This window comes from Leuciscus leuciscus, assembly GCF_965113295.1.
Source record: "Leuciscus leuciscus genome assembly, chromosome: 2".
Lineage (NCBI taxonomy): Eukaryota > Metazoa > Chordata > Actinopteri > Cypriniformes > Leuciscidae > Leuciscus > Leuciscus leuciscus.
The window spans coordinates 32681025-32700318 of NC_138726.1; the positions used below are offsets into that span (position 1 = coordinate 32681025).

The window sequence follows — 19294 nt, forward strand, 5'->3', positions numbered from 1 at the left end:
CTATGGAAGTCAATGGGGTCCATTAACTGTTTGGTTACAGACATTTTTCAAAATAACTTCTTTTGTGTTCAGCAGAAAAAAGAAATTCATACAGGTTTGAAACAACTTGAGGGTGAGTAAATGATGACAGAATTTTCATTTTTGGGTGAACTATCCCTTTAAAACTGCTTAATGTTGGATTGACTAAATAACCTTTACATGTGGTATTCATATAATATTCAAACACAATAAGTATATCCTTGACAAAAAAAATTCAGACAAATCAAACTAAGAAAATAATTGTTAAATATTATGTTTTTTTATTTTTATTAAATCTACAGAAGCTCAGAAACATTTACACACTGTTCCCAATCTATTGTTTCTCTCTCTCACTTTCTTTTGATATCATCGGTTTTCATTTTCACGCAAACAATTCTAATCAACACATGCGGCTTCCTATATTGTTCTTATTAATACAGAATGCATAAACACTAACACTTTTACACTTGCACATACTTCGTTTACAGTTGCTTGTGGACCTCAAAGAGGATTATAGATAACATCTTGGGAACATGATTAGTTAAATACATTACCTTGCAAACCCCTATCTAAGAAATACTGCCATAAATAGGCTATGAGCACAATAAATCAAGGTCCTCAGATCCGAGACCAAGGTTTTCAGTCAGCGTTTCTACGTGTTTTGGCTCTTGATGCGACACTGTAAGGGTGTTTAAATTGGAATGCTAATGTGGCGGCTTTAGAATGCTTCATCCTTAAATGTTTTTGCTAGGCTGCTTGTCCTGATCTGAAGGAGCAGAGGGAGGTGGTTAGCGCTCAACCACAGCTCACTGCCTCTCTGTCCTCTAGAGGGACTCTGCTTGGCAGACAGTGTGGAAAAGCCTGCCAGTGCCATTCCCAAACATTAATGATCCCCCTGTTCACCCCCTCCATTGCCTGTCTTGCCTCTGGGACAACGCAGGCAATCTTTACCAAATTTACTGTACTAACATCAAGAGCAATCTGTAGAGCGATTAAACACAACCAGTTCTGTTCCATAATTCTCATGAATATAATTTAGTAATAAATTATGTAAATCACTAGTTCTTGACACTTGGGGTAAAGATACTACAAAACTGATATTTTTTTTACATTTTTGTAAGAGTCTTTATGTATTATTTTATATACATTAAAATAGGCCTATTAGTTTATATAATTATGGGCTTTCACTTTTCAACCTTTTCATGTCTCAGTTATTTATAGAAAAGACAAGTTAAGTCTTTATTTACACACTGTAAATTTGTTCTGGTTTGATGATTATTACGTGAATTTTAAAACGAATCATGTCTTACGATGTTGACAAAAAGTAGGGTCACATCTGTGAAACCATTTTTTTAAATTAACTTTTTGTTACAGCATATTATAATGTTTATATTTTATTTAATATATATTTATATTTTATTTAATACAATGATTAAATAAAGTTAAATACAAATAGGCTAGTTTTAATCTAATGCAATTGTGTATTTGTGTTAAAAATAGCCTATTAGTGATAATCTCTGCTTATTTTTAAAGTGGAACTGTTGCTATTTAAAAAAAAAAATAAAAAAAAAATAAAGGCAGATACATTTGTGTGACATGTTTTGTCTCATGTCTAAAGAATCAGTGAACCGTCTATTCCAAATCCACTTCATGTCTGTGAAGCCCCCATCAGAGTCAGGACACTCTTGGTGGTACATGTGTGACGCCATCTACACCTCCTAGTTTCTTGGTGAATGCAGTGATAAGAGGCGAGCTAGACTGGTCTTTTTTTCTAGACTATCTTGAACTCTGCTTGCTAGGATTTGTTTGGGTCTGAAGTCTCAAGGAAACGCGTTATCGGAAGCACGTCGCGATCCCTCGCATCACAGGAGCGGTGAGGCAGTAGCTTCAGCAGCGCGCGCGACACACACACACACACACACACACACACACACAGTGCGGAAGCGCGGAATGCTCAGCGACTGACCACCACACGCTGTTTGTCTTTATTTTACATTTTCTTTGGCGGCGACAGAGCAAAAGAAACTGAGGACATCATCCTCAGTGGATATCTGATATGGCGGGTTCAAGCACGCTCGATTTGTTTGTGGGAATTGCTCTAGTTTTACACACTTTGGGAAGTGTTTTCCAGATCACCCGAGGAGAATTAACGGCGGAAGGTGAGTGCTCGTGGACTCGAGTATAATCTTCATTTATGACAGGAGTTTGATATGGCTATAGGGATGTGGAATCAGGTATTCACGCCATGACCTAAAGCGATAAGTTGCATATGTTCTCATGTGGCAGACAGGCTATAACTTTGTTATATAGGACTTTTAAACAATGGCATTATGAGAAAACAGAATGCATTTTCATCAAAATCAAAATGATACGTGTGCATCTTATCTAAAAGCGTATAATGAGCTGTGCATATTCTTTTCATACTCATTGGCACTTTTAGTTTTTCTAAATATTTGGTGGGTGCTATATTGATTCTTTTTTTATGTATATATTATATATAATAATCGCGATGCATTATAATGAATAAGCTAATATGGGGGTTGAGCATGTGCTTTTGCTGTGCTGTTATGATGTGCTGTTTTTATGCTACAGGCGATGTTTTTCAGCAGCTGTTTTCAAGCGGTATGTGAATTCGCTTCTTGCAGAAAGAATATGAGTGGGGAAATCTTTCAGTTTCTGTTAAGTGGAGCGGGATTGTTTTCGTTGACACATAACCTGTTCATCACTAGAAAAGCTATACGGTTTCTCGCCTTCTACTGTGTCGTTTTACACTGCGCAAGGTTATTTAAAACATGAGACACATGAGGATTCGACAAACTGTAGCCGAAACTGTTATTCTTGTACACATTTAAGAGGAAAGTAGATTGCAGTAATTTACTCTTCCTCAAGTCATAAATTCCAAGGTGTTTCCATGTTCCGACTTATCCGACTTGAGCTGCTGCCTTTGTTCGTGTCTCGTAGATACGCATTCTCGAATATAGTTTATATATAACCAATATTGAACGGGTAACAAGATATGCTGTACTGAATATCGGCACGATTTTCAGCAAAATCAGCTGGTATGATATCGCTATACAACCTTTACACTTAATAAAAAGGTAATGCTGGGTAAATTTACTTTACAGTTCGTTTATTTTTCTCTATGCGAATTTGTTCTAAACGAAACCAAAACATTTGACGTGTCTGTGAGTAGGCTATAGGGTATCAGTGGAGCTGCAGCAAATTCCTCTTCACTTTCAAAGGATTGTTATCACTCCGCTCCGGCTCCACTCCAGGTTTTTCATTTCCGCTAAGAGAAACAGTAATAGTGCAGACGCTTGAACCTTGTTTTTGTGGATGGTAATTAACAATTTTGCTAATTTACTTCTTTTTTTTTTATTATCAGTGCTGCATTTCTGTAATATCAAGGTGCTTTGTACAAATTAACTTTTAGACAACAAATGTTAGTCACCACAAAATCAAATTCATAAATCCACACCTCCAATAATCTGTCATTCACACACGATCGCAGTAATTAGAAATCGACAACAATCCAGTCCTGCGCTAAAAAAAATTCTTGTTCGAGAATCCATTCCTCCTGGATACACCTCACAGTAGGGGAGACAGTCTCAATTTCTTTTTCATCCTGCCTTTAATCACTCGCATTGCATGGATTGCTTTTTCACAATGTTTTTGTTAAATACTAACCTTAAATAAGTGATATAAATGCAATTCATATAAAAATAAATGTTACTTATTTGTAATGTAAAAATAAAATATTCTTGAATGCATGTGTCAAAATAGTGAATGCTCAAATTGTAGGGGATTTCCAAGTGCACTAGAAGGCAGCATGATGTATCAGCACTCATGCCTCTTGGCCAATCAAATTGGAACTAACTGCTGTGTAAATGGTGTTACACCATAGGACAAGAGGTTTAATGTTCTTGTTTTTAATAAAGTATTCAAAATTCAGAAACAGAACTCTGTAACCTAGTTTGTAACCTACTTTGCATGCCTTGACAGGATGGGAACGTGAATTTTGCACCCAAAAAACAAAACTTTACAGTCTAATGTCTCTCACATGTGTACCTTGAGTGTTGTGGTTGTGTATGTGTGTGTTTTGTATAATAGCGATCTCTCATTTCTATTGATGGAGAAAAACAACAAAGTTGGCCAAGAGTACAACATTACATAATCTTATATGTGAATCAGCCTTGTGTAGCTTGTGATAACCATTACTTTCCTGCCCCAGACAGATACAGATCCTGAGGCTGAGTGAATGGTAAACGTGTTCAGACACTTCTAAATGCCAAAACAGTTGAGTTCAAGTTGGTTGATAAGAACAGAGTCAACCCTCACAAAGACTTTCAGTTTTTTCCCTAATACTTGAAAGCTATTATAGACAGTGGCGGCTCGTCAGGGGAGGCAAGGGAGGCCCAGCCTACCCAAAATTGTGAAGTACAATTTAATGTTAATAAAATTCATCAAGCTTAAATTACGTGATATTAGTTTGAACTGCTACCGCTGATGTAACTATGGAGAGTAGATATATTGAATAAACAAATTTACTAAACTACTATTCAAACAACAGCTACAAATTAAAAATGAAGGAAGACCCCATGGCTAAGTTGGATATAGGCTACAGCAATCAGCTTCACTAAACAGCCAAACATGTAAGGGTTAATGCACGACAAGGTGTCCATTGTCAGATATAATAATAATAATAATTCATTACATTTATATAGCGCTTTTCTCAGCACTCAAATCGCTTTACATAGAAGGGGGGGATCTCCTCAACCACCACCAATGTGCAGCATCCACTTGGATGATGCGACGGCAGCCATATTGCGCCAGAACGCCCACCACACACCAGCTTACCGGTGGAGAGGAGACAGTGATGAAGCCAATCAGTATATGGGGATGATTAGGAGGCCATGATGGACAGAGGCCACAGGGCAAATTTGGCCAGGATGCCGGGGTTACACCCCTACTCTTTCGAAAGACATCCTGGGATTTTTAATGACCACAGAGAGTCAGGACCTCGGTTTTACGTCTCATCCGAAGGACGGTGCTCTTTGACAGTATAGTGTTCCCATCACTATACTGGGGCGTTAGGACCCACACAGACCACAGGGTGAGCACCCCCTGCTGGCCTCACTAACACCTCTTCCAGCAGCAACCTGGTTTTCTCAGGAGGTCTCCCATCCAGGTACTAACCAGGCTCAGCCCTGCTTAGCTTCAATGGGCAACCAGTCTTGGGCTACAGGGTGACATGGCTGCTGACGCAGCTATTACGCAGATATTAATGGACGACGGCGAGGCGTGCGCGTCGGACGGTTGCCTCCGCCGAAGTCCATTAATACCTGACAATGGACACCTCGAAGGGCATTAACACATTTTTAAAACATTAGTTTATATTTTAATTAGTTTTACAAAGCGAAATCTAAAGTTTTTACAAACAATAACTTGGTTTCCCTGGATACGCCTGACGGTTTATTTAGCAACCGGAGTATAGTCCGCTCAGCTCGTAGAACCCTTCAGTTTACTGCCTGTTGCTATGGTTACTCACAGCTGATGTAGCCAGCGCATTTATTTATTAATTTCGAACGGTAAACAGTCAGTTTCACCAGAACTCCTTTACTAGGTGTCCTCTATCACTTTTTAATGGACACCCTGCAGCCAATCAGAATCGAGTATTCACCCAGACCATGGTATAAGCTCTTTTAACATTGACATTTAAAAGGACAGAAGAATGGATTTTGCTTCAAGTGATAGGCTAGGTGTGTGAACTCATATTTATATTGTCTTTGATGTCTGTGTCGTTTTCTATAAATATTTAGGTATATAAGTGACCAAAAAATCCATTTTAAAGCAGTTAAAAAATCAGACCGCTAAAATGTTGTGTGGCACCGCCTCTATTTTAAAACCCACCAGCCGCCACTGATTATAGATAAATTGAGCATCATACCTTCCACCAGAACACTACTTTGGGTTAAGATACAGTTGTTTTAAGGGGTCAAGGGATTGTTGCTGTCTCTTTTGGCAAAAAGTGAAGAAAGTCTTTTACTTAACAAGCATGGTTTTGAATTATAGTTATTAATATTTATTAAAAGTAGTATATCGCCCATCTGCTTTAGATGGTTTAGGAGAAACAGCTCTGAAACTGCACAGAGGGACTCTGTGAGAAAAGAAGAGATGGTGAGAATGCAGGGCCCCCACAAGTCTTAAGTAGTTCATCCAAAGGGTTGGGTTTAGGTTTGTATTCAGTCTGTCTCTGTCACCCCCTCCCTTTGGCTCCTCTCCTTTTCTCTCTCTCTGTCCTCAATTTCTTCTTAGGGGTTATACTTTTTACCATAGCATTTTTTTTTCTCATTAGTGAGCATGACAGTTACTCCTTGCAATATTTGAGTCTGTGCTGAGATCTCATTTAAAAATCCATGTAAGGTTCAAGTCTGAAGTCTGAGCGTCTGTTTCTTGTAGGAAATCTGTTAGCTTCTTGAATTGCAATGCACTACTGGAGTTTTTTTTTTTTTACCAGTTGCAAAGGTCAAATTCTCACTGTGAAGTCTCACAGGGAGTGATTTAGTTATGATATCTTATCATAACATTGAATCCGTGGGCTGTATACCACCCCGGAGCTTGGGTCATGCCTTTGGCCCTGGATTATCAATCTTTTATACCATGGCAACAATATAAAGCTATATCTTGGCTGCTCAGACCCATCACATTGAGCATCTTATGTCTGCTTGTACCCTGTAATGGTTTTTCTCTTACCTGTACTGTACCTTCACAGGCGGGTAGCTTCATCTCTTCATATGCTTGAGTTTTAGTGATGTGCATCTCTTGTACACATAAAGTGTCTGTCTCTCGACTCGTGGCCCAGATAAAGCATTATTTATAGAGTGCGCTGGCCATCTGCAGTGCTGTGTCAGAAAATACTTTATTAATAGGAGTGAAGAGCTGGGTGTGTTTCTCTTGCTACCAATACAACAAAATTAATAGTTTGTTGCTAAATTTGGTGGCGCGAAGTGAGAGGTCACAGGGTGGAATCTCCCATTTGTGGACTAGCTTTTTATACATAAACTGGTGCTTGCAGTAAAAGCTATTCAAAACATTCAGTTTAGATTCTATTATAAATACATGTACACTGAAATGTAAATATACTTTACAGGTACCATGGCATTCATGTTCACACACAAACTTGAATAGTTTAATGATGACAGTTTTTAAGAGTTTTATTACATTTGATCACAAACCGCCTGAGAGAATCACATTTAGTGATTGTTGCAGTTTTCTGATCTCTTTTTCTGCCCACTTTTTCTGCCCACTTCTCCTGCCCACTTCTCAATGGAAAGTTAACATGCCAGCATGTCTGATTCTCACAAGTCAAGCATTAAAGAATGTCGCAAATCTTTGTAAAGGTGTTTGAGCGACTATACAGTATAAATCAGGTTCAGCTAGTATCATACTCTCTGCTGTGATCCCATTGCATCGCTTCATAGGCTAAAGTGTTGCCAGTAGTTCATGTCATTTTTAACTAGGCTATATTTCCAGACGTCCATTTATTTTGGTGTCCATTGAGTCTAGATTGGATTGTTTACTGGACATGTGCTGGCTATGAAAATTTTCAATTTAACCATACATTAAACGTCTTCCTTGAAAGGTCATGTTATTAATTTATTCCTGCCATCCTGGAAGAATAAAGTAAGAATTTGAGAATTTATAAAATGTCAAGTGTTTACTTTAAGAGTTGTCCTTTAGTAACAGATAGTTGTGGTTGCTCCATCTGGACGTCATTAGAATTGGACATCCTTCCTGCATATTTTCCATCCCTCTCTCCTTTTCTGTAAATCTTTTGCCTAACAAGACTGTCTGCAGCTTCATTCTCACAAACCTGAGCCTGTTTGGATGAGCCGGTGGGTGTGACTGATACGCTGATACGTGCGTGTATGAGACATTGAGATGATGGAAGACAGCGTGAGCTCATCGGGTATTTTTCATTTTTCATTTTCCTTAACTTGGCTAAGTTGAAGATGAAACCCTCTCTGTCTCATACACACAAACACACACACATTAGGCCTCCTGGCATCAAGATAACTGACCATAGCACTGATGCACAGCCTGTTTCTAATACACAGCCTGGTTCTAAGTTCATCATCCATCATAATGCCAAAAGCAACAGTCTCCCACACACACAAACTCATACACACACAAAAACGAGCCCTGCAGATGCAGCTAGTGGAACTTCCATTGACCTTCATGTCTCTCAGGAGTGACTGCTGTAGGGGGAGAAGGCCGTTTAAAGGAAGATTATTTGAGCAAAGAAAGAGAGTCCAAAAAAACTGAAAGCAGCACTAAATAGTATATATGAAAATATAAATATAAGTCAGATATATATGCGAATGTGAAATTAGGGAAGAAAACAGACAAATGAATAGATGTTGGGCAAGATAGTCATTTGGAATGAATGAGTTTGTTTGAATGCTAGGCTCTGCAATTTTCCTTCCCTTCTTTCAGCATGGCGGATAAGTGAATGGATAGCTTGAGTTAGGCTTTATTCATCCTTGAATGAGTTCCCAAGAAAGGATGAAAAGAGCTATGAAGAAAAGGATAGAGGGGGGTCCTTCTGGGTAGCTTACAGCGCCTGACTGTTGTTCCCAGACGCACCACCATGTGTACATTAACAAAAACTAATATTACACTTTATGAATGAACAATCACGCTCCAAATGGTATGAAGTTGTTCAGTTACATTTGCCACAAATGAAGAGGAAGTTAAAAGTATGCCTCAACTTTAACCAGACTAAATCCAATTTAAAAGTGTACCGCTTGACCTCAATGAATACAGCTGTGAAAGAAAGAGGGGAGGAGAAAGAGAGAGTTTCTTGGTGAAAGTCAGAGGTTTCCAGTAGTTGTCTATTGTGCTCTAAGGGTCTTATGTGTTTCACATTCTCACAATGCTTTTCAGGCCTCCAGCGGTGCTTTTGTTTTCAATTCCTCCCTGGCTCTCTTTCCATCCTTCTCTGCCTTTCTCTGTCTTTCTCTCCAGGGCTGCAATAATGGTACTCAGTATGAGGTCCTTTTCTTCATAGCTTAGCTAATTACCTTTCAACAAAAGTTAATTACACCGCTCTGAAGTGTTTGTTATTCTTTCACAAACATATTCAATGCACTATTCTCAAACATAGCTTGCTAACAGCAGATTATGTGTGCTATTAACCTCAGTTGTTCATTTACATGTTAAGTGTTGTCCAAACTCCAAATGCTGTTTTTTTTTTTCCTCCTTGAAAAAAACAGAGGCTGGTTAGCTGCTACAATCTGCTCTCAGGACATCTAAAAAGATGTCTTGCACCTGTACATGTGCAATGACCCAAATGTAAGTAGTGAATGCAGAGCATCTAGTGACTTTTGAACAGAGCCTCTAGTGTGAATGAGATGGAATGGGTGATGAGGCAGAGAGATTGGAATAGCAAGAAGTTGTAAATGTGTGTGTGTGTGTGTGTGTGTGTGTGTGTGTGTGTGTGTGTGTGTGTGTGTGCCTGTGTTGTCTGTGGTGTGTGCGTGTGTGTTGTCTGTGGTGCGTGTGTGTGTGTGTGTGTGTGTGTGTGTGTGTGTGTGTGTGTGTGTGTGTGTGTGTGTGTGTGTCAGTCACTGTGGGGGGTTAGCAAAGGTTGGCTCAAGGGTAATGAAAGTTTCAGTTCACTCAAGCAAACTCACAAGCACTTGAGTGTTCAGCAAAGGACAATTAACCAGCACAATGCGTTTTCTCTTGAGGACTACTTGTTTCTTTCTCTATTTTTTTTTCTTTTGGAGGGATTTTGTTTTTGCTGGTATGTCTAGTTTTGCTGCTCACATTTATCATGCAGCGCTAAATCTCTTTTTAGTAGTTATTTAAGTCAGTTCTAATAAAAGATCTTTCATTTCTTGTTATGGACATCTGCCCTCAATTTCTGTTTAATCAGTATCCTTTTTGATTTGTGTAACAACAATGACAAGAGAATCCTGCTTTTTCTGGAAGCTTTCTAAAGTGATCAGGGTGATCCAGAGAGGGTGCAAGGGGGGCCACAGAAGAGTTCAGAGAAAATGGTGTAAAACATATGAAATTGATCAAGAGACAGTAAAGACTTTTACATTGTTAAATTTGTGTCAAATAAATGCTGTACTTTTGAACTTTATATTCATCAAAGAATCCTGGAAAGAAATGTTTCACAGTTTCTACAAAAACACAGCAAAACTGTTTTCAGCATATTTGGGGGTACTTGACATCAAAAAGTTTAAAAAGCTCTGATCTAGAATGATGGAACTTATTTTGGAATAATACATGAGTTATGACAGCAATGGCCAGAGTTCATCAGATTATGGATTTATAAAGATATATTTTTATACAGCTAAATATGGTTGTCAGTTCTCTTCTGAGTTTTTTAATCAGTTGCAGTGTTAGTTTCACATTTTGATTCCCTCACCAGCTCTCAAACACGTACATTACAGTCCAGAGAGACTGTGGTTTTTAAAAGCAGCACTTTAACAAGTATAAACAAAACACCACACCCTTGTACCAGACATTAATGTCTCAATATTTCATCACAAATAGCTAACACCAAATATCCCATGGCATTTTCAAAACATTGCTCTGTTTTTTTGAGCATCCCCACCCCAGTAGTCCAATGCAGCAACACTGACTCATCCAATAGTGAGACTATCTGTTTGGCCGACCAATGTGTGCAAAACCTGTGTGAAAACCTGTTGTTGTTTTGGCATTTTTTATTTATTGCTATAGGGCAGAATCAACTTAAGGGTATTAAATCTTTTTTCTCCAAACTTGTGTATATTTTGCATTAACAATGAAGTCCCCATTTTCAAATCTCTCTACCTTCTGCCTTTTGTTCCTGAAATGTTTAAAGATGTTGTCACTTTTCGAAATATTATGTTCAGTCGCCCAGTAGCACACATAAACACCCGAATCATGTTCATGATGCTGTTTTCAGCTTCATGCAAGCCTTAACAGGACTGTGTGGGTTCTGACTAACTCGGACTTGAACAATAAAGCTTTGTGTTTCTGCAACTGGAACCGTGGGTGTGTGTTTTAGGGAGTGTATGTATGAGTGGTGGGTGTGTGTTTGTTGGATGAGGGAAAATTCACTTCAGCAGAAACAGACAAAAACACTTAGATCTGCAGAACTTTAAAGCATAAACACATTATACTGCTTGCGTGTGTTTCTAAAGGGAACCTCCCCGAGCCTCATCCCCTGTGAAAACACCAATGCATTAATGTTTTTTGTAAAGTAATAAGGAATTGTGCAGTTATACAGTTTGTTGCATGCTGTATTTTATAATCAGTGACCCATACATCGGAACTAGTGTTTTACACACCAATTAATTAGATTTAAACTACTGTATAAAAGCAGCAAATTTTGACCTCCTCATGTTCTGAAGATAGTTATCATTAGAGCATTTGCAACATATGCTTATTTTGATTAATATATGTAAAAAAATATATATTAAGAAATGTCAATGTATTAAGAAATGTAAATTTATGGTTTATTTACAAACAAATTAATTGGAGCAATTATGCTGTAGATTACTTACATTTTTTCTGCAGCCCCATTTGCATGTCATTAGGAATTAATACAAAGTTTTGTGTCATCACATTTTGTCTCATTGCGGTCTAAGGCAGACGGAGCTCTAATGCAAACTGCCCATCTACATAATGATAGTTATTGCTCATAACTGAATGTCTTGTACACATTAATGGGAGTGGGAGATAAGAGTGATACAGCTGTGCTGTCTGTCTCTGGGTTTGTGGGTGGGTGCCTGAATTGCTTGATCTGAGAACAGCCCCAAGGATATTATTTTCCCATCATGCTTTTCCCAAGGCAGTCAACAACATCATTCATATCTGATGTTTCTGATCTTTCTAAGAGTATTTCTACGTTTATATGTGTGTGAATATGGGTTGTAACCTACCGTGATAAACCCTCTATTATCAATAACCATTAAAACATCTGTAAGATATCAACTAAATTTAGCTCATGACGAAGATTTTTTAAATGTTTTTTTAACATCATCACAAGCAGTCAAACATTTTATATTATCTAGTCATATGTTCTTATTTTAGATGAAACCAGTTGTGATCGCTCACATATTTTATTATTCTTTTGAACTTAGAGCTAGCACATAGTTACAGGCTAATAGTTGTGCGTGTTGTGGAGGGTTGATGTTTCCAGGATAATTTAATCAGCAAAGCCTAATTGAGCATAATGAACATGCTTTTTTGTGCTGTGCCCTGGCTGACACTTTTTAAGCACAAAGAAATTAAGTCTGACATGTTAATTAGGAATACATTTTGCATAGGATGCTCTCTGTCCTTGGCAGGGAGGTCAGGGTTCATGTTAGTGTGATACCAGCCAACTACGCTAGAAAATGCATACATCCGAGATAACCTGGATGCCTAGTTATGTGGCTGAAGTAACAGAGAAATCTACAGCTGTGGGATCTTTTCTTGTGTGTATTATTTAAAGGGGTCCTATTAAGCCCTTTTACGAAGTCATGATTTTGTTTTTGGGGTGTACTAGAAAATGCTTTCATGCTTGATTGTTCAAAAAACATTATTTTTCACATATTTTACATTATTACAGCACCTCCCCAGTCTGTCTCTAACGCACCGTCTAGGTCCTGTTTCGATGAAACCCCTCCTTCCGAAATACGGAATGTGCTGTGATTGGCTGGCCAAGTGTGTTGTGATTAGCAGCACTTAGCGCGTGTTTAGGAAATTTCACGCCCCTTACCATAACCGCGAGCTCTACTCGGATGTAAATAATAAGATATAAGTATAAATATCAAACCAATTCAAGCCTAATTTAGACTTAAAGCTGCTGTATGTAAGTTTTTGACTATACTAAAGCATACAAATAGAGGGTATGCGTGTGACGTCACCGTCAGCTGGAGTGAATGCAGTCACGCCCACTGAGTGGCAAAAAGACTGAGCGGTAGCATTGGTTTTCAGCGGGAATGTTGCGAAAAACACACAAAACACATCTAAAACGAGAAAGCTTTGCAATTTTTGCTACATTTGACAATAACTCTGAACTATATTTTCGTATCTGACTCCGAGTAATTAATTAGTTATGTCGATTGTGATGTTAAATAAAGCTTTCAACATCAGCGGGAAACTTACAGCTTGTATATTATCCTCTCATGCAGTTACAGATGCAGCGTTTTGACTGAACAACTTCTGCTGCATGAGATGAGAGGACATTTTTATCATTTTCTGGGTCATGAAAGAGTCTGCGTTTGTGATATATTACCTTTTTCCTTCCCTGCAAAACGCTTGCTTTATCTGGATGTGTTTAAATCTGCACTAAGTTCTCTGTTCTCTCTGAACTCTGTTCCTGTCACATTTCACACATGCACACTTCAATAAGTCGTCAAGCAGGTTAATGCATTTACATGCCGCGCGAAATCGGATTAATGGGCAAAAAACGACCTGTGTCGACCGATTTATGCTTAAGCCGTTTATGACCTTACTCCGATAAAAGAGAACGGCTTTCCGCGTTAAGATGAGTGACCATGTGTGTTGTCGGCTTATTAAGCATAATCGGATGTTTTTAAATAAACACTGACAAAAAAACTATACAAATTTTAGGGCTGGATGATATGATGATATATATATATAATATTGATATAAGTGATCACATGGATTTAGACCTACCTATATTGTATTTATTAGTGGTGTAAATCGGTCAGTTTATCACGATACGATATGATATCAATTCTCTCAGCCAGCGATACGATGCTTGCCGATACCTCAAAAAGCTCTGCGATACGATTACGATTCGATTCAGGGCTATTTCGATTGATTTATTGATATTTAGATATTATGTGCCAAGTTTACACAACCAGTTACATTTTTATTAACTCACAAATGCTACCAAAATATATAACATGAACATTCAGTTAAACTCCATGAAAATTACACGTCCTATTCGGGTTCGAGTTCATTTGCAAAAACAGATAACTCTGTTCTTGTCCATTTTCATAAATCATGTTTTTTTTGTTTTTTTATGTGCATTCCAAGTAATATCAATCAGACTGCATCTGGGTTGTTTTAATTAAGTAATAATAACAACTAAAAAAAATACAGGTAACTTGCTAAATTAAAGTTCATTGAAAGTGTTTTTTATATATTGAAAATTTGCTTTTTAGCAAAAGCAGATAACTCCACATATGTTTCAGAGTTAAACAAAAACGAGTAATTGCTATGCATAATAAAACACTCTGTTAATCTTTGTAACGTTAATCTCCTCAGCTGACATAGACGCCTGACAAACTTTGTTGTTGTGATTACATGCAATACAGGGAGCTTTTCCCTCGCTACTGTAATGTGCTGCTTTTGCAATATTCCGTTAAAAAGTTTAATCTTTTATTTCCCTTATATGCCTGATTGCCTAATCCTACCCCTAATCCTAACCCCTCCCCCACAACTAATCCTAAACCTACCAATACTAGGGGGGTAATAATTTGGCACAACACTTGCTTTTGTTAGGGATAGCAAATGGAGCCCCATGAAGCACTGAGGCTTTCCCCTGATTGTTTCGGAATAGATTCAAAGCTTCGAGAGTGTCGGAAACAGCGCCATCTGGTGTTAAGCAAAAAATAAAGCAGCCATAACTCTGTGAAAGAAGCTTTGTTGAACGAAGGAGCCACCACGTGTGCACAAATAAAAGAATTTCTGTGATAAATTCTCTCTATGATAAATTCATGATTTAACCATTAAACTGTGGCGTTTAATGCCAGTATGAATATCAATGTGATGGAAGAATAATCCAAGACAGTAACATATGGCGCTTTTCCACTGCATGGTACGGTTCGGCTCGGTACGGTTCGACTCGGCACGGAAGGGTTTGGCTCGCTTCGTTTTTCCACTGCGTGTTACGACTCGGCTCGGTACGGCACGGTTCGGTTCGCTTTAGCTCGGTTGCTTTTCCACTGCAGTTAGTACCGCTTCAAAGTGGGTGTGACTGATCGTTATAGTTGCCGTCTCTACTGCCATGACATCATCATATTAAATGCGAATTTTTCATTCCGGGTTTCCCCATCCGCTCCTCGGCAACCAACAAGAGGAACGTCTGCACCTCGTCCACTGACCACGATTCAGCCATTTCTTTTTTTAAGTTTATACTCTTTTTTTTGAAGCAAATACTTTTAAAACAGGCGCTACAGCGTTGGCTGTTGTCTACTGGCTATTTAAATCTAGCGGGTTTAGTGTCTCGTGTTGTAAATACAATGACGCTGGTAGTGATGATTCTGTCTGACCAATCAGTGATCTGCAGTGTTTTCACGTCACATTTTAGTATCGGTACGGTACGCTTGGAACCTCAACAGAGGTGGTACCATTTAAAGCGAGCCGAAGCGAGCCGTACCGTACCGTACCATGCAGTGGAAATGCGTCATAAGTGAGCCGTACTGAACCGAGCCGTACCGTACCATGCAGTGGAAAAGCACCAAAGCGTGCCGTACCGAACCGAACCGTACCGTACCATGCAGTGGAAAAGCGCCAATAGTGTCGGCCCAGATCCGGCCCACATCTGGTACACATGTGCTCGTTCCTGTTGTGTGTCCTCAATCTGGCAACCCGCGTGAACGTCGAGTCGAGTCTTTATTTTGAATTTGGACTGCAGTGCCCATTTCAATCGCTAGCAGTCAGTCTCACATACTGCACCTTTAAAGGGATACTCCACCGTTTTTTCATATTAAACTGTTATTCCCTTAACTAAGACGAGTTGATACATACCTCTCTCATCTCAGTGCGTGCACTTAATCGCTCTGGCGCGCGGCGACACTTTGATAGCACTTTAGCTTAGCCCAGTATTTTCAATGGTATCTAACAGCAATGAATTTAGAAGTGACCAAACACATCAACGTTTTCCCTATTTAAAAACACTAGGAAGAGGATCAGGCGTGACTTTTTACTGCGCCGAGTTGAAGTATTCCCAAAAGTGCTATTCCGCCACACATTATAGTTATCCTTTTTAACCTGCTTAGAAAAGCGCCACGTTTTATTTTGTGTCACCATACTTGGTCGTATAACTACTCGTGTAACTGTTTTTAAATAGGGAAAACGTTGATGTGTTTGGTCACTTCTAAATTCATCTTTCAAAAGCATCTTTTGCAGTGATTTTTGTGTGAGCATATCAGTGAACAGCCCTGACCACTCTGTGAGTTTCACGTCTTTGTAAACGAAAGTTTAATGCGTTTTAGGAAGGATTGTTCCAGTGCACCTATGCAGCCATTGTGGAGGTGGAGGGGAAAGCGAAAGAAACCTAAAATTCTCGGGACAGCAGCATGTGTCCAAATTTTAATCTTAACTGTTCTATTTCATCAGAAACGATCTGTAAACAGGGCTTTAAGTGTAAAATACCGAACTTGTCCTTTAAAGCGATAGTCCACCAAAAAAATTAAAAATCTGAAATTTTTTTACTCGCCCTCTTGTCATTACAAACCTGTATGACTTTTGACTTTTTGGAAAATCACTATGCACAAGTTTCCTTAGACAATTCGAACTGCTATCCAAACATCTGTGTATACATTTGAATGAATGAATTGCCATATTCATTAGATTATGTCTATATTGTGTGTTTTGTTTGTGCATTTTCTTTCTTGGAGCAGAAATCCTTTCAGGTGCTTTGTGTTTGAGGTCCACTGTCTAAGATCTATCGATCTTGAGCACATAAGTGCTCCGGATGTCATGTGGTTCACACATTCATACTCATAAATATAGCTGGAGTTGAAATTCGTAATTATCTGGTAAAACTGTCAGATTTGATTTCGTATTGGCCTGAAAAACAATGGTCTAGTCCAGATTTGAAATATTCAGTGGAAAGTCATGTGGTGACCCTTGACAAATGTACTTCATGAAAACATTTATCTATATCCCCAGGAGTGAAACAAACACAAAGCTCAAAAAAAGAAAAGAGGCGAAACCTGACCAATACAGCAGTTCTCAACAAGAGCGAAAAAAATGGAGAACTTACAAGACTTGCTAACCAGGTCAAAATGTTTTATTTAAGCGTTATGATGTGTGTCCAGATATGTTTGGTCGCTTTCAGTGATATACAGTGCCCTCCACAATTATTGAACCCCCTGGTAAATATGATCAAAATTGGCTGTAAAAAATAAATCTGCATCGATTATCCTTGTGATCTTTCATTCAAAAAATGTGCAAAATTCTAACCTTTCATTGAAGTAAAAGAATTGAAAGTGGGGGGAAATCACATTATGAAATAAATGTTTTTCTCCAAAACATGTTGGCCACAATTATTGAAACCCCTAGAATTTTTTACGAGTAAAATATCTCTGAAGTATATTCCCATTAATATTTACCTTTTTTAGTACACCAGGGTGACTAGGAACATGAAACTGTCCAGCTATGACTTCGTGTTTCACAGAAGTTTAAATATGAGGAAACACAAAGGCCAAATCCCCTTAATCATCCATCACAATGAGTAAAACCACAGAATATAGTTCTGATGCGTAGCAAAAGATTGTTGAGCATCACAAACTAGAAAGTGGCTGTAAGACAATAGCTAAAGAATTGAAAATCCCCATTTTGACCATCAGGGCAATAATTAAGAAGTTATAACCAACTAAAGATGTTATGAATCTGACAGGAAAAGGACGTGTGTCTATACTGTCTTAATGCACGGCGAGTATGAAAGTTTGACTGGCCAAAGACTCTCCAAGGATCACAGATGGAGAATTGCAGAGATTAGTTGAGTCTTAGGGTCAGAAAGCCTAAAAAAAAAAATTATCAAACAACCCCTACATCCCCACATGTTGTTTGGGAGGGTTTAAAAAAAACCCTCCTCGCTCATCCAAAAACAAATTCCAGCAAATTTAATTGTCAGACACGACTGGATCTTCAAACAACACAGGGTTCTGTGGTCAGATGAGACTAAAACAGAGCTTTTTGGCAGCAAACACACTAGATGGGTTTGGTGAACACAAGGATAAAAAGTACCCCATGTGTACAATTTAATATACCATTGGATCTTTAATGTTGTGGGCATATTTTTCTGCTGGAGGTCCTGGACTTCTTGTTCAGATACATGGCATTGTGGATTCTATCAAATATCAACAGATAAAAAATCTAAACCTGACGCCTTCTGCTAGAAATCTTATAATATGCCGTGGTTGGATCTTCCATCAGGACAACGATCCAAAACAAACATCAAAATCAAAACAAAAATTTGTTGTGGAGCACAAAATGAAGCTTCTGCCATGACCGTCTCAGTCCCCTGACCTGATGAGTGGGCTGAACTGAAGAGGAGAAGCACCAACATGGATCTGGGAATCTGAAGGATCTGGAGAGATTCTGTATGGAGGAATGGTCTCTGATCTCTTGTCAGTTATTCTCCAAACTCATCAGGCATTATAGAAGAAGACTCAGAGCTGTTATCTTGGCAAAAGGAGATTGCAAAAAGTATTTAATAAAAGGGTTTCAATAATTGTGGCCAACGTGTTTTGGAGAAAAACATTTATTTCATAATGTGATTTCCCCCCACTTTCAATTCTTTTACTTCAATGAAAGGTTAGAATTTTTCACATTTTTTGAATGAAAGATCACAAGGATAATCGATGCAGATTTATTTTTTACAGCCAATTTTGATCATATTTACCAGGGGGTTCAATAATTGTGGAGGGCACTGTATGTGGGTATATGAGAGTTGGTCTCTTGTCTATGTTCAACAGCAGCTGGAGTAGAGGGCGTTTCTTATTAATGTGTTTAACTGCAGATGTCAAGGGTGCCAAGCCAAAAACACATTTTTGGTGTGCATTTCACGAGTCAGTGTTTCCTACAAAATACTGTTTTTGCATCAGTTCAAACTGTTCAAACACCCCCTGATTAATACATTATAAATTACTAGTTTTGGAAACATTTTAATGTTTTAAATATTTAATTAATAGTTTATTTTAATGTTGTTTTAATTCAAAATAAAGGGTAATTTAATTTAAAAACTGCAAATGTGCATCCTGAACTACATGTTGTCACCTAGTCATGGTCTCACAAAACTTGGGTGCTCAAAACAGTTCTTAATTTCAAGTAGATTTTGATTTCCTAGGTGAATTAGGTGGTGATTCAGTAACGAATCATCACCCGATTCACCTAGGAAATCAAAGTCTATTCATTTAATTCAGTGAAGGTTTCGTTTATAACAATTAAGATGATTTGTTGATGTTGGTTTTTACATTTTCATTATAATTAACATTGACATTACTCTGAAGGAGTTTTAAATATTTAA

The 19294-nt window shown here is 38.3% G+C and overlaps 1 protein-coding gene across 3 annotated transcripts in view; it reads left to right on the forward strand.

Annotated features, from left to right (window-relative positions):
* The first annotated feature begins 1718 nt into the window (after positions 1-1718).
* plxdc2b (plexin domain containing 2b) overlaps positions 1719-19294 on the forward strand; it is a 61885-nt gene continuing 44309 nt past the window's right edge. The window contains exon 1 of one of the 3 annotated variants that reach the window (XM_082162174.1): positions 1719-2177. In XM_082162174.1, the coding sequence (XP_082018300.1) occupies positions 2075-2177 (103 nt within the window). In that variant the 5' untranslated portion in view covers positions 1719-2074. Of the gene's footprint in view, positions 2178-5714; positions 5778-19294 lie in introns of those variants that run through there. The other 2 variants (XM_082162172.1, XM_082162173.1) reach the window with 2 other exon arrangements.